This window comes from Oncorhynchus mykiss, chromosome 11 (assembly GCF_057628025.1).
Source record: "Oncorhynchus mykiss isolate SJ-2025 chromosome 11, ASM5762802v1, whole genome shotgun sequence".
In the NCBI taxonomy this organism is placed as follows: Eukaryota; Metazoa; Chordata; class Actinopteri; order Salmoniformes; family Salmonidae; genus Oncorhynchus; species Oncorhynchus mykiss.
The window spans coordinates 49,011,369-49,025,413 of record NC_143032.1 but is presented as its reverse complement, the minus strand read 5'-3'; the positions used below and the strand labels follow the sequence as shown (position 1 = coordinate 49,025,413).

Here is a 14,045-nt window from a genome sequence, read left to right as displayed (position 1 = left end):
ACGCGAATGCTGCCATCAATCCACGGTTTCTGGTTTGGGAATGTTTTAATCGTTGCTATGGGAACGACATCTTCAACGCACGTTCTAATGAACTCGCTCACCGAATCAGCGTATTCGTCAATGTTGTTGTCTGACGCAATATGAAACATATCCCAGTCCACGTGATGGAAGCAGTCTTGGAGTGTGGAATCAGATTGGTCGGACCAGCGTTGAACAGACCTCAGCGTGGGAGCTTCTTGTTTTAGTTTCTGTCTGTAGGCAGGGATCAACAAAATGGAGTCGTGGTCAGCTTTTCCGAAAGGAGGGCGGGGCAGGGCCTTATATGCGTCGTGGAAGTTAGAATAGCAATGATCCAAGGTTTTTCCAGCCCTGGTTGCGCAATCGATATGCTGATACAATTTAGGGAGTCTTGTTTTCAGATTAGCCTTGTTAAAATCCCCAGCTACAATGAGGAGGCCCTCCCTCGTCCGCCGTTCGGCAAATCCGTACTCCTGTTTCCAGTTTACAAGCAGAAACTCAAACATTTGAGAAATGGTCACCAGAATGAGAGATTATGCTACAGGACTGCATTGCTAGCACTGATTGGAATGTGTTTCGACACTCCGACGATAACGTTGACGAGTTAACCACCTCCATCCCCGGCTTCATTCGAAAATGCATTCGATGAGGGGTCACTGCTTCGGCCGAGGACTGGAATATGTACAAGAAGTTCCGCTTTGACCTCTGCAGAGTCATCAAACGAGCAAAAGGATAATATAGGAATAAGGACTCATATTACACAGGCTCTGCCGCCTGCCGCATGTGGTGCGGACTACAGTCGATTACAGATTACAAAGGAAGACCCAACCGTGATCTGCCCCATAATGCCTCTCTACCAGACGAACCCAATACACGCTTTGACAACAATAACATCGTGCCGGGTGTGAGAGCCGTCACCGACCCAGAGGATTGGGTGATCTCGCTCTCTGAGGCCGACTTGAGAAAGGTCTTTAAACAGGTCAACATCCGCAAGGCCGCTGGGCCCGACGGGTTTCCAGGGTGCGTTCTCAGAGCATGCGCAGAACAGCTGGCAGGCATATTGAAGGTCATTTTCAAACTCTTCTTGTCCCAGTCTGTAATCCCCACATGTTTTAAGATGACTACCATCATTTCTGTCCCCAAGAACTCTAAGGCGTCATCCGACAATGACTACCGCCCTGTAGCACTCACTTCTGTAATCATGAAGTGCTTTGAGAGGCTGGTTATGGCACACATTAACTCCACCATCACAGACACCATAGACCCACTCTATACCGCCCCAACAGATCCATAGATGACGTAATCTCAATTGCACTGCCCTCACCCACCTAGATAAGAGGAATACCTATATGAGAATGCTGTTCATGGACTACAGCTCAGGGTTCAACACCATTGTCACCTCCAAACATGTCTCCAAACTTAGGACTCTGGGTCTGAATACCTCCCTCTGCACCTGGATCCTGGACTTCCTGACCGGCCAACCCCAGGTGGTAAGGGTAGGCAAAATACCTCCGCCACGCTGACCCGCAACACATGTGCCCCACAGGGGTGTGTTCTTAGTCCCCACTTGTACTCCCTGTTCACCGATGATTGCGTGCCAAGCATGACTCCAACACCATCATCAAGTTTGCTGATGACACGATGGTGGTAGGCCTGATCACCGGTGACAATTGATCAGCCTACAGGGAGGAAGTCTGTGACCTGGCAGTGTGGTGCCAGAGCAACGGCCTCTCCCTCAATGTCAGTAAGTTTGGCATGGGCCCTCAAATCCTCAAAAGGTTCTACAGCTGTACCATTGATAGCATCTTGACTGGCTGCATCACTGCCTGGTATGGCAATAGCACCAACCTCGATCGCATGGAGCTAAAGAGGGTGGTGAGGACAACCAAGTATATCACTAGGGCCATGCTTCCTGCCATCCAGGGCATCTATATTAGGTGGTGTGGAAGGAAGACCCGGAAAATGTATAAGACTCCAACCACCTAAGACATAGACTATTCTCTCTGCTTCTGCATGGCAGGTGGTACCGGTGCATCAAGTCTGACACCAACAGGCTCTTGAACAGCTTCTATTCCAAAACAATACGACTGATAAATAGCTAACAAAATCCGAATTAACCTTGTATCCTCATTGACCTTTATATTTCAACTGTTTGTCACTATGCACACTCACAGGGCCCTACACACTCACACACACTAACTCCATCATCTGCTCACTCACACATAATATGTACATACTGTACATTTATATTGACTACACACACACCCCCTCACATACAAGCTGCTGCTTCTCTGTTTATCTTAAATCCTGTTGCCTAATCCCCTTACCCTTATACATATCTACCTCCATCACTCCAGTATCCCTGCACATTGTAATTATGGTACTGCAACTGACCCTGTATATAGTATGCTTATTTACTTACACACTTATTGTTTTCTTCATATTTCTTCTTATTTCTTGTGTGTTTTTTCCTAGTATTACATTGTTATTGATTATTGCATTGTTGGGTTTTGAGTTTGCAAAAAAGGTAGTTAACTGTACTTGAGCATGTGACATAAAAAACTTGAAACTTGAATGTGCTCGAATACTAGTTTTTATTGTAACAGTTCTGAAGAGGACGAAGATTCTATAGCCTGCTGATCATGCCCATGCAGGGAGAGAGAGGGAGAACCATGCAAAGGGAGGTAGTACAAGGCCAAGAAAAAAGAGGGCGACACATACACTTACCCTGTAGTAGTCCGTGCTGTACACGTCTCGGGACATGCCGAAGTCACCGATCTTCACCAGCAGGTTCTCTCCCACCAGACAGTTACGTGTGGCCAGGTCTCGGTGGACAAAGTGCTGGGAGGCCAGGTAGACCATGCCTGCAGCGATCTGCTGGGCGATGTGCAGCATCTGGGACTGGGTCAGCTCCACGGGTCGGTTTGTCGGACCGTCACCCATCATCACAGAGTCGGGACCGTGAGCCCTTCAGGAGGAGAGGAGGGGAGAAAAAAATCAATTGAAATGACAAATCAGTACCAGAAATGTGACATCCCCTGTCTTTCTTAGAACTTAGTGATAGCGTGGTTGTCCTATTGCTATTTTGCATACAACTTTCCCACGACTTTCTAGGAATGGTGCAGGATAGTTGCTTGGCTTTGGAACATTCTTAGCATATGTAGCCCTTTCCTGCAGTCAATGGCTACTGTCATTACACACCTGGCTAAAAACTTACAGTAGCTATGTTTACTTTGACACATGCTGGAAACAGAAGATACTCTACAGGAATGATGGGGTCCATCCAAATCATCTTGGCTCCTGGACTCTGTGCAAGCATTTCAAGGCTCCGTTGAGACAATTAGTTATCAATGACACAAGATCAACTCTGTTAATCCCTACCATTGTGACACTAAGTTGTCATAATGCTGCATCAAATGTGCATTATCCCAGGGGCGTTGGCAGACACAATGTAAGTAACTTAGTTTATGTCCCCCTAACTGCCCTGAATACCTCTGTTGATCCTACAGCTATTGTATGCAGTAACCATGTGCCTATGAACCAGTTACACTGTCAGCACTGAGGCGGAGTGCCTTAGTAGGAAGTCCACTGTGTGCAGCTCACTGTGCACTATCAGCTCCAATGTACATAACATGAGCAAGTCTACTTCTGACAAACTTCCCAGTAAAGCATTAAAAACAACCAAGCAACCCAGAAAAGTGCTAAAAATAGCCCATATGAACATATGTGGACTAAGAAACAAGGTGCCTGAAGTCAATCACTTGCCTTTAACAGATGATGTTCATATTCGAACAATCTCTGAAGCACACTTAGATAATACCTTTGAGATGATACAGTGGTAGCAATACATGGTTATGCCTTCTACCGAAAAGACAGAAATGTCAATGGGTGCGTTGTTGAGGTCTATATTAAAAACCACATCCCTGTAAAGCTTAGAGAAAATCCCATGTTAAATACTGTTGAAGTAATATGGCTATCTGCCTCACCTAAAGCCCATTCTGGTGGGAACTGCTATAGACCACCAAGTGATACAAGTCAGTATCTGGATAATATGTGTAAAATGCTTGATAATGTATCTGATAACAACAGAAAATTATATTTTCTGGGTGATTTAAATATTGATGTCACGGATCCCTCCGGAACTTTCATTACGCACACCTGTCCCCTATTCCCACTGATTAGTACTTGTATAAGTGTGCCCTTTGGTTTCCATTGTCGATTTTTGTTACTATGTCTATTGGTGAGTGTGTGTACCTGCGCTGTGTATTTTGGCTTTTGTGCCATTGTGGATTGCACAGATGATTACGGGTCTTGTCTCGTGTGTTAATCATTGTGCACATGTGTTATTTATTCTTCGTTTGGGTTTCTACCTTGTGTTTTGTATAGTGTTTGTTTGGACTTCGTCCCCGTGCCTTTACACGGCACACCGTAATTTGGGTTTAATAAAAAAAACTATTACGCATTCCTGCGCCTGTCTCCCGAATCATTCATACCAACATGACAATTAACTGGCTTTCATCAAGCTGCCCACTGAAGAAAAAATGTCAAACTGTGAGCAGTGCCTGCAACCTGGTTCAGGTTGTCAGTCAACCTACTAGGGTAGTTACAAACAGCACAGGAATGAAATCCTCATCTTTACTAATGCTGCAGAAATCTGCTTTAAAGTAGTATCCAAATCCATTGAATGTATTGATCACAACATAGTAGCCATATCTAGGAAAACTAAAGTTCCAAAGGCTGGGCCTGATATAGTTGATAAGAGGTCATACAATAAGTTTTGCAATGATTCTTATGTTGAATATGTAAAGAATATTTGCTGGTCTGTGGTGTGTAATGAGGAGCAACCAGAAGCTGCACTTGACAGATTTATGAAATTCCATATTACAGTTACTAAAAAGCATGCAAACATTAAGAACATGACTGTAAAAACTGTTAAATCCTCTTGGATTGAAGAGGAATTGAAAAATATTATAGTTGAGAGGGATGAGGCAAAAGGTATGGCAAATAAGTCTGGCAGCCCAACCGACTGGAAAACGTAGTGCAAATTGAGAAATAATGTCACTAAACTAAATAAAAAATAAACGAAAATAAATGATGTAAAGAATGATAAAGAATGATAGTAAAAAGCTTTGGAGCACCTTAAATGAAATGCTGATTCATTCATTGAATCAGATGGCTCATTTATCACAAAACCCACTGATATTGCTAACTACTTTAATGATTTTTTTCATTGGCAAGATTAGCAAACTTGCCCGCAACAAACTCTGACACTACACATCCAAGTATATCTGACCAAAGTACAAAAGGCAAGCACTGTACTTTTGAATTCCGTAAAGTGAGTGTGGAAGAGGTGAAAAAATTATTGTTGTCCATCAATAATGACAAGCCATTGCGGTCTGACAACCTGGATGGAAAATAACTGAGGATAATAGTGGACGATATTGCCACTCCTATTTGACATATCTTCAATTTAAGCCTACGAGAAAGTGTGTGCCCTCAGATCTGGAGGGAAGCACATGTCATATATATTCTACATTGTGGATAAAGAGTTACTTGTCTAACAGAATACAGATGGTGTTCTTTAATGGAAGCCTCTCCAACATAATCCAGGTAGAATCAGTAATTCCCCAGGGCAGCTGTTTAGGCCCTTTAATTTAAAAAAAATATTTACTAACTGTCATGGTCAAAACATATTGATACAGCAGCTAAGATGGCGAACAGTCTGTCTATAATAAAGCGCTGCTCTGCCTTCTTAACAACATTATCAACAAGGCATGTCCTACAGGCCCTTGTTTTGTCGCACCTGGAGTACTGTTCAGTAGTGTGGTCAGCCGCCACAAAGAAGGACTTGCAATTGGCTCAGAACAGGGCAGCACGTCTGGCCCTTAAAAGTACATGAGGAGCTAACATTATTGAAATGCATGTCAATCTCTCATGGCTCAAAGTAGAAGTGTTGAAGTGTTGACAAGCTGAATGTACCGAGCTCTCTGTTTACTACTAGCACACAGTTTGGAAAACCATGCATACCCCACAAGACATGCCACCAGTCTCTTCACAATCCCCAAGTCCAGAACAGACTATGTGAGATGTACAGAGGTTACAGTCTTATTCAAAAATTTATTAAATAGATTTTTTCCCTCATCAATCGACACACAATACCCTATAATGACAAAGAAAAAACTGAAATGTCACATTTAAAATAAGCATTCAGACCCGTTACTCAGTACTGTGTTGAAGCACCTTTGGCAGTGATTATAGCCTCTATTCGTCTTTGGTATGACGCTACAAGCTTGGCACACCTGTATTTGGTGAGTTTGTCCCATCCTTCTCAGCAGATCCTCTCAAGCTCTGTCAGGTTGGTTGGGGAGCGTTGCTACATAGCTACTTTCAGGTCTCTACAGAGATGTTCAATCAGGTTCAAGTCCAGGCTCTGGCTGGGCCACTCAAGAGATTCACTGACTTGTCCCGAAGCCACTCCTGCGTTGTCTTGGCAGTGTGCTTAGGGTCGTTGTCCTGCTTGAAGATTAATCTTCACCCCAGTCTGAGGTCCTGAGCGCTCTGGAGCAGATTTTCATTAAGGATCGCTCTGTACTTTGCTTCATCTTTCTCTCGATCCTGACTAGTCTCCCTGCCACTGAAAAACATCCTCACCTTGCTTCACCGTAGGGATGGTGCCAGGTTTCCTCCAAGCGGGATTCTTGGCATTCAGACCAAAGAGTTCAATCTTGGTTTCATCAGACCAAAGAATCTTGTTTCTCCAAGCGGGCTGTCAAACTCCAAGCGGGCTGTCATGTTCCTTTTACTGAGGAGTGGTTTCCTTCTGGCCACTCTACCATAAAGGCCTTATTGGTGCAGTGCTGGGGAGATGGATGTCCTTCTGGAAGGTTCTCCCATCTCCACAGAGGAACTCTGGAGCTCTGTCAGAGTGACCATCAGGGGTCACCTCCCTGACCAAGGACCTTCTCCCACGATTGCTCAGCTTGCCAGGGCGGCCAGCTCTAGGAAGGATCTTGGAGGTTCCAAACTTCTTCCATTTAAGAATGATAGAGTCCAATGTGTTCTTCGGGACCTTCAATGCTGCATTCTTTGGTACCCTTCCCCACATCCCTGGCTCGACATAATCCTGTCTCGGAGCTCAATGAACAATTCCTTCGACCTCATGGCTTGGGTTTTGCTCTGACATGCACTGTCAACTGTGGGACCTTATATAGACAGGTGTGTGCCTTTCCATAACGTGTCCAATCAATTGAATTTACCACAGGTGGACTCCAATCAAGTTGTAGAAACATCTCAAGGATGATCAATGGTAACAAGATGCACCTGAGCTCAATTTCAAGTCTCATTGCAAAGGGACTGAATATTTAAGTAAATAAGGTATTTATTTTTCTATATATATATACAGTACCAGTCAACATTTTGGACACACCTACTCATTCAAGGGTTTTTCTTTATTTTTACTATTTTCTACATTGTAGAATAATTGTGAAGGCATCAAAACTATGAAGTAGCACATATGGAATCATGTAGTAACCCAACAAGTTTTAAACACATCCAAATATATTGTATAGTTGAGATTCTTCAAAGAAGCCACCCATCTACCAGGTGGTCGCTTGGTGTCCTCCGTTGCAATTATTGTGTAATCTCCAGCTGCAGTATTTTTCCGTTTGCTTCTGATGAGAAGCCATCTGCCACCACTGATAGATTATCGAATAGATATGTGAAAAACACCTTGAGGATTGATTCTAAACAACGTTTGCCATGTTTCTGTCGATATTATGGAGCTAATTTGGAAAAAAGTTTGCCGTTGTAAGTGACTGCATTTTCCGGTATTTTTCTTAGCCAAACGTGATGAACAAAACGGAGCTATTTCGTCTACACAAATAATATTTTTGGAAAAAATGAACATTTGCTATCTAACATAGAGTCTCGTCATTGAAAACATCCAAAGTTCTTTAAAGGTAAATTATTTTATTTGAATGCTTTTCTTGTTATTGTGAAAATGTTGCCTGCTGAATGCTAGGCTTAATGCTATGCTAGGCTATCAATACTCTTACACAAATGCTTGTGTAGCTTTGGTTGAAAAGCATATTTTGAAAATCTGAGATGACAGTGTTGTTAACAAAAGGCTAAGCTTGTGTTTCAATATATTTATTTAATTTCATTTGCGATTTTCATGAATAGGAAACGTTGCGTTATGGTAATGAGCTTGAGGCTATGATTACGCTCCCGGATACGGGATTGCTCGTCGCTAGAGGTTAATGTGTTTGAACCAATCAGCTGTGTTGTGACAAGGGGGGGGGGGGGGGGGGTGAAGATAATCCTATTTGGTAAAATACCAAGTCCATGTTATGGCAAGAACAGCTCAAATAAGCAAAGAGAAAAGACAGTCCATCATTCATTTAAGACATGAAGGTCAGTCAATGCGGAACATTTCAAGAACTTTGAACGTTTTTTCAACTGTAGTCGCAAAAACCAAACCAAGTGGTATGATGAAACTGGCTCTCAGGAGGACTGACACAGGAAAGTAAGACCCAGAGCTACCTCTGCTGGAAAGGATAAGTTCATTAGGGTTACCAGCCTCAGAAATTGCAGCCCAAACAAATGCTTTACAGAGTTCAAGTGACAGACACATCTCAACATCAACTGTTCAGAGGAGACTGCGTGAATCAGGCCATGGCCGAATTGCTGCAACAAAACCACTACTAAAGGACACCAATAAGAAGGAGAGACTTGCTTGGTGCCAAGAAACACAAGCAATTGACATTAGACTGGTGGAAATCTGTCCTTTGGTCTGATGAGTCCAAATCAGAGATTTCTGGTTCCAACTGCCGTGTCATTGTGAGATGCAGAGTAGGTGAACAGATGGTCTCCGCATATGTAGTTCCCACCGTGAAGCATGGAGGAGGAGGTGAGGTGCTGTGTGGGTGTTTTGCTGGTGACACAGTATGTGATTTATTTAGAATTCAAGGCTCACATAACCAGCAAGGCTACCACAGCTTTCTGCAGCGATGCGCCATCCAATCTGGTTTGTGGTTATTGTCACGACTTCAACCGAAGTCAGTTCCTCTCCTTGTTCGGCCGGTGTTCGGCGGTCGACGTCACCGGTCTTCTAGCCCTCGCCGATCCATTTTTCATGTTCCATTTGTTTTGTCTGATTGTCACATACTCCTGGTTTCAATACCCTAATTACATGTTGTATATGTTCCCTCTGTTTCCCCCATATCCTTGTCGGGAATTGTTCATTGTAAGTACGTGTGCCTTTTGTGACTGGTGCGAGACGGGTTTTGTGCCCATGTGTTTTTTGTGATTTTTATAAGCCGGGAGTTTTGTGCATTATGCGGTTCCAGCCATTTACCAAGTTCTGCTCTACTGCGTTTGACTTCCATGCCACCAGTTACGCACCCCTTGACAGTTAGTGAGACTATCATTTGTTTTTCAACAGGACAATGACCCAACACACTTCCAGGCTGTGTAAGGGCTATTTGACCAAGAAGGAGAGTGATGGAGTGCTGCATCAGATGACCTGGCCTCCACAATCACCTGACCTCAACCCAATTGAGATGGTTTGGGATGAGTCGAGGAGAATCACTACTGTACAGTGTGTGTGACCCTGATTTAGCCCACTAGAGCAATTAAGGAACTTGACAAAAAAAAACAATATTCTTGGTATTTCATTATTTGAACCGAACGTTTCCTAAAAGTTCAAACATGGTTACATTTATATTTCCATGATGGTAATGTTCTAGAAGCATTCTCCATCCGGTTTGACATTGGGAAGGTTTTAAATAGTTCATGGAACGTTAAGAAACAACGTTCTTCTGTGGGACTTTCAGTACTTCAGCATAATGTTTCATAAAGGTTTCCTCGTTGTTCTATTTAAAGCCGTTTTCCAAATTGCTCTTGAGAACATTAAGAAAACTTTCCATAAAAACCACAAGGAACTTTAGTAACGTTCAGAAAACATTCTAAGAACATATACATTCCATTCTCAGAATGTTAAGAAAACTTTCCATAAAAATTTTAGTCAAGTTCAGAGAAAGAGAAATTATATACATTTTGTTCTCAGCATCAACAAAACTCTCATTATCCTCTATCTTGTTAAGTGTGTTCAGGTGTGTTGGCCGTGCCCGCCGCCCACTAATTGAGTGATTGTTTACTTTGAAATGGGGGCTGTTTGAATAGACTAAAATGAACAGCTTAGTATGCGTAAAAAAAACATGGCAAGCGAGCTTCATCCTGGTATCGCAGTGGACTAATTCCATCGATAGAGAAAATACAATTATAGGTTTGGATCTCACTGATGCCGTGTCACAATAAAAAATAAATGTGTTTGCGTGATTAATGCCTAAGGAAATGAATTTCCATCTGTCCTATCTGTACTTGGAGTTTAAAAAACGTTAACCCAAAATAAGTATATGCCTAATTTGTACATGCCCAAAGAATGGTTTTACCTGAGGAACTTGTTGAGGTCCCCGTGCTTCATGTACTCAAACACCATGATGAGGGGGTCGCTCTCCACACACACACCGTAGAAGGTGACGATATGCTTGTGCTGCAGGTTGGTCAGCAACTCGGCCTCTCGATGGAAGTCCTTCCTCGCATTCTCACTGGCCTCTTTCAGGGTCTGAACACACACACACACACACACACACACACACGCACACACACGCACACACACACACACACACACACACACACACACACACACACACACACACACACACACACACACACACACACACACACACACACACACACACACACACACACACACACACACACACACACACACACACACACACACACACACACACACACACACACAGGTTACTACCGACGTTTCCTCAGAACTCACTACATGCACACTGAGTTTGAGAAATGTTTACTGACAGGGTACTATTCTGCCACAAGATGTTTTTGGCTCAAGTCCACCAAGTGCAGACTTAAGTGGCTCTTAGAGTAAAAATGAGTTATAGAAACGAAACCATAGTCCACAATGTCAGCTTATTGGCAATGACCAAGCAGAGATGGTGTACACTTTTATACAGTAAGTGATTACTGTGTCATTGTTTACAGAAGTAGTGTTATTGGTTCTCGTGTTCTGATCTTTGCTATTTTCATGAAATCTGTCATAGCGATTTTAGTGCAGAGGCAAATGCGAGAGAGAGAGAGAGGCAAATGCGAGAGAGAGAGAGAGAGTAAGAGAGAGAGAGAGAGAGGGACAGAGACAGAGACAGAGAGAGAGAGAGAGAGGGGGACAGAGACATAGACAGAGAGAGAGAGAGAGAGAGAGAGAGAGAGAGAGAGAGAGAGAGAGCGAGAGAGAGAGAGAGAGAGAGAGAGGGAACAAGAGAGAGAGAGGGATGAAGAGAGAGAGTTTCAGGAAATGTAAGCGATATGGGCCTATATTCATATCTACAGAAATATATAGAAATGATTCTGTATGAATAATTTATTTGGTTCTACAAAAATTGGGTATATGAGTACATAGGGTGTTTTGTGCTTACAGAGAACTGAAGTGTCCATTCCAGGAAACAAGACTCATCACTATGATCAGAACAGAAATGGACTCGGGCAGTGTTCCCTCAACAAAAAAATTGTCACTAAGTTTGCTGAGCGCAAACTTTACTGTGAACACTGAGGCTGTAGCTGCTTTAAGTTGCAGTTTTAACAGTGGACAAGTAGGTTACTCTGGCAATTGTATAATAATGTAGGCCTACCAGAGTGACCTACCATCAAAAACAATGGAGAAAATGCATCCCATAACATTTTAACATTCAGCCTACAGTTCTACCATTCAGCCTACAGTAGCTGCCAATGTGTGCTGTTCAATTTAGGCCAACATTCCATGAGACTTTTTGAGAAGAAAAAAAAAACATGCAGGGCTTGACATTAACCTGTTTATCCACTTGTCCTTCAGACAAGGAGGTGACGGAAAATGTTTTGTGTTGTTTGATGCAAGAAACCACTTTATAAAATAAAATGCATTATTATTCCCATGACATTATTACAGAGAATCAGACAAATTATGCTACCCTCTGCGTATTGGCTACTTAGTTTATTCAAGCCTTCTCAAAATACAACACTGCCCCTTTAAGACAAAAGAAAAGCTCTTTTACCTGACTCTCTTTTCAAAGATGGCTAGAAATGTACACGTTTTGTGCTCTTGTAGGAATCAATGACTCCCCCTTTGCTGACTACAAATGATCTATAACTGGGCTAATAACTCACTAACTAGCAAAGGATATGAACAAAATGTGCACCCGTGGCTACATGCAGCTCTTGCTTTGATCTCAAGACAAGTGCATCTACTCACGACCACAGCTGTAAACACAGTCCAGTTCAAAGTAAATAGCACAGATCCATCCCAGGAGGTTGGTGGCACCTTACTTGGGGAGAATGGGCTCGTGGGAAGGACTGGAGCGGTATCAGTGGAATGGTATCAAATACATCAAGCATGGTTTTCATGCGTTTGAAGCCATTCCATTTGTTCCATTACGGCCATTATTATGCCGCACCAGTCTGTGTAGCGTACAAGCTGAGTCTTGCATGATAGAATCTTACTCCGATGCGTTCTGTCCACAACAAAATCTAGTGCATAGTTTGTTTAGTTTGCGGTGTGTTGTATTGAAAGTGGCTAATATTGCGTTGATTTGATCACAATTGCCACACTAAAGGGAAACGTTGATGGTGTCAACTAACAGGAAAAACTCTAGAAAGTTGTGAGAAGTTCAATCTTCTGCTTCTCTCCGTGGGCTGATAGTTCTACTGCGCTCTGCATGGCAGTCCCTGAGAGCTGCAAGGCAGTGTTGGGCAACTGCACGTCCATGCACTAACAACCCAACATTGAAGTGCTTCTTTCAACAAGTTCTGAAGTTTATTCACACGTACAGAAGACGTTTGTTCACACATAGCTTTCAGAAAACTACCCCCTGAACGTGATTTACCTATGATATTGTACAACCGACCAGGACATTGGTGCCTTTGATCGCCTGTGTGACCTCTAGCATCTTTTCATGAGACTGCCAACGCATTAGCTAATATCACTGTTCAGTATCTTGATCAATGGCTCCTCTGCATATTTTTCCATAAACATGGTAGCCTAGCCTATATGGCTGCATGCCTGTCCAATATTTTCTTGTAAAACCAATACCATTAGTGGATATGAATATGTTAGACCGTAGAGATGGCAACTTGGAAAGTGCCAGGTCACATCTATCATCTTAGATGTGACTTGGTTGCAGGTTGCTAGTACATACAGAAAAGCTCCACTTCACACTTAGAATAATGTGGGAGTCCCACAGTGGGACACAGAAAGGACAGGAGGTCAGGGGGGTGGGGGGTTCTTTCCCATCATGTAATGTATTTTTTTATGAAAACTCTCCAATGAGATCTCGTTTCATCACAGACTTAGAATGCTGGACGCCTTGGTGGAAGCAGGCTATTGGCAGATTTTCCTATAAGAGTGTTAGGGGGTTGGGGGTTAGGAGTCCATTTGGAAATTGGTCAAACAATGTAGTCTACAGTAGGTTGTGATAGACAGTAAAGAGCAGCGTTACCTTGACAGCCACCAGGATCTTGTCGAGCTCAGGAGACAGGTTATAGCACTCGGCCAGGAAAACCTTGCCAAACGCCCCTTCTCCCAACTCCCTCTTCAGAACTATATTGTGCCTCTTGATGTGCTGGACAACTGCAAGACAGACAGAACCTAGTTATTACAGATATCATTATGACTTCCTAAACTGGAGGTATCGTATATGACAAGAGATGGCTTATGGTTGGATAAGGGGTCTGGGAGCCATCATTTGTTGCACCGAATGATCTAGCTACTATTTTATTTTATCTATATACAGTACCAGTCAAATGTTTGGACCCACCTACACATTCAAGGGTTTTCCTTTATTTTTACAATTTAGAAAAATAGTGAAGACATCAAAACTATGAAATAACACATATGGAATCATGTAGTAACCAAAAAAGTGTTGAAGAAATGAATATATATTTTCTACTTGAGATTCTTCAAAGTA

At 42.8% G+C, this 14,045-nt stretch overlaps 1 protein-coding gene across 1 annotated transcript in view; it reads right to left on the bottom strand.

Moving 5' to 3' along the window:
- Window positions 1-14,045, bottom strand: part of LOC110535778 (BDNF/NT-3 growth factors receptor) — a 92,492-nt gene that overhangs the window by 31,208 nt on the left and 47,239 nt on the right. The window contains exons 14-16 of the mRNA XM_036935577.2: window positions 13,578-13,708; window positions 10,470-10,642; window positions 2,740-2,986 (exon numbers count right to left, since the gene is read on the bottom strand). Coding sequence (XP_036791472.2) covers window positions 2,740-2,986; window positions 10,470-10,642; window positions 13,578-13,708 — 551 coding nt within the window. The remainder of the gene's footprint in view (window positions 1-2,739; window positions 2,987-10,469; window positions 10,643-13,577; window positions 13,709-14,045) is intronic.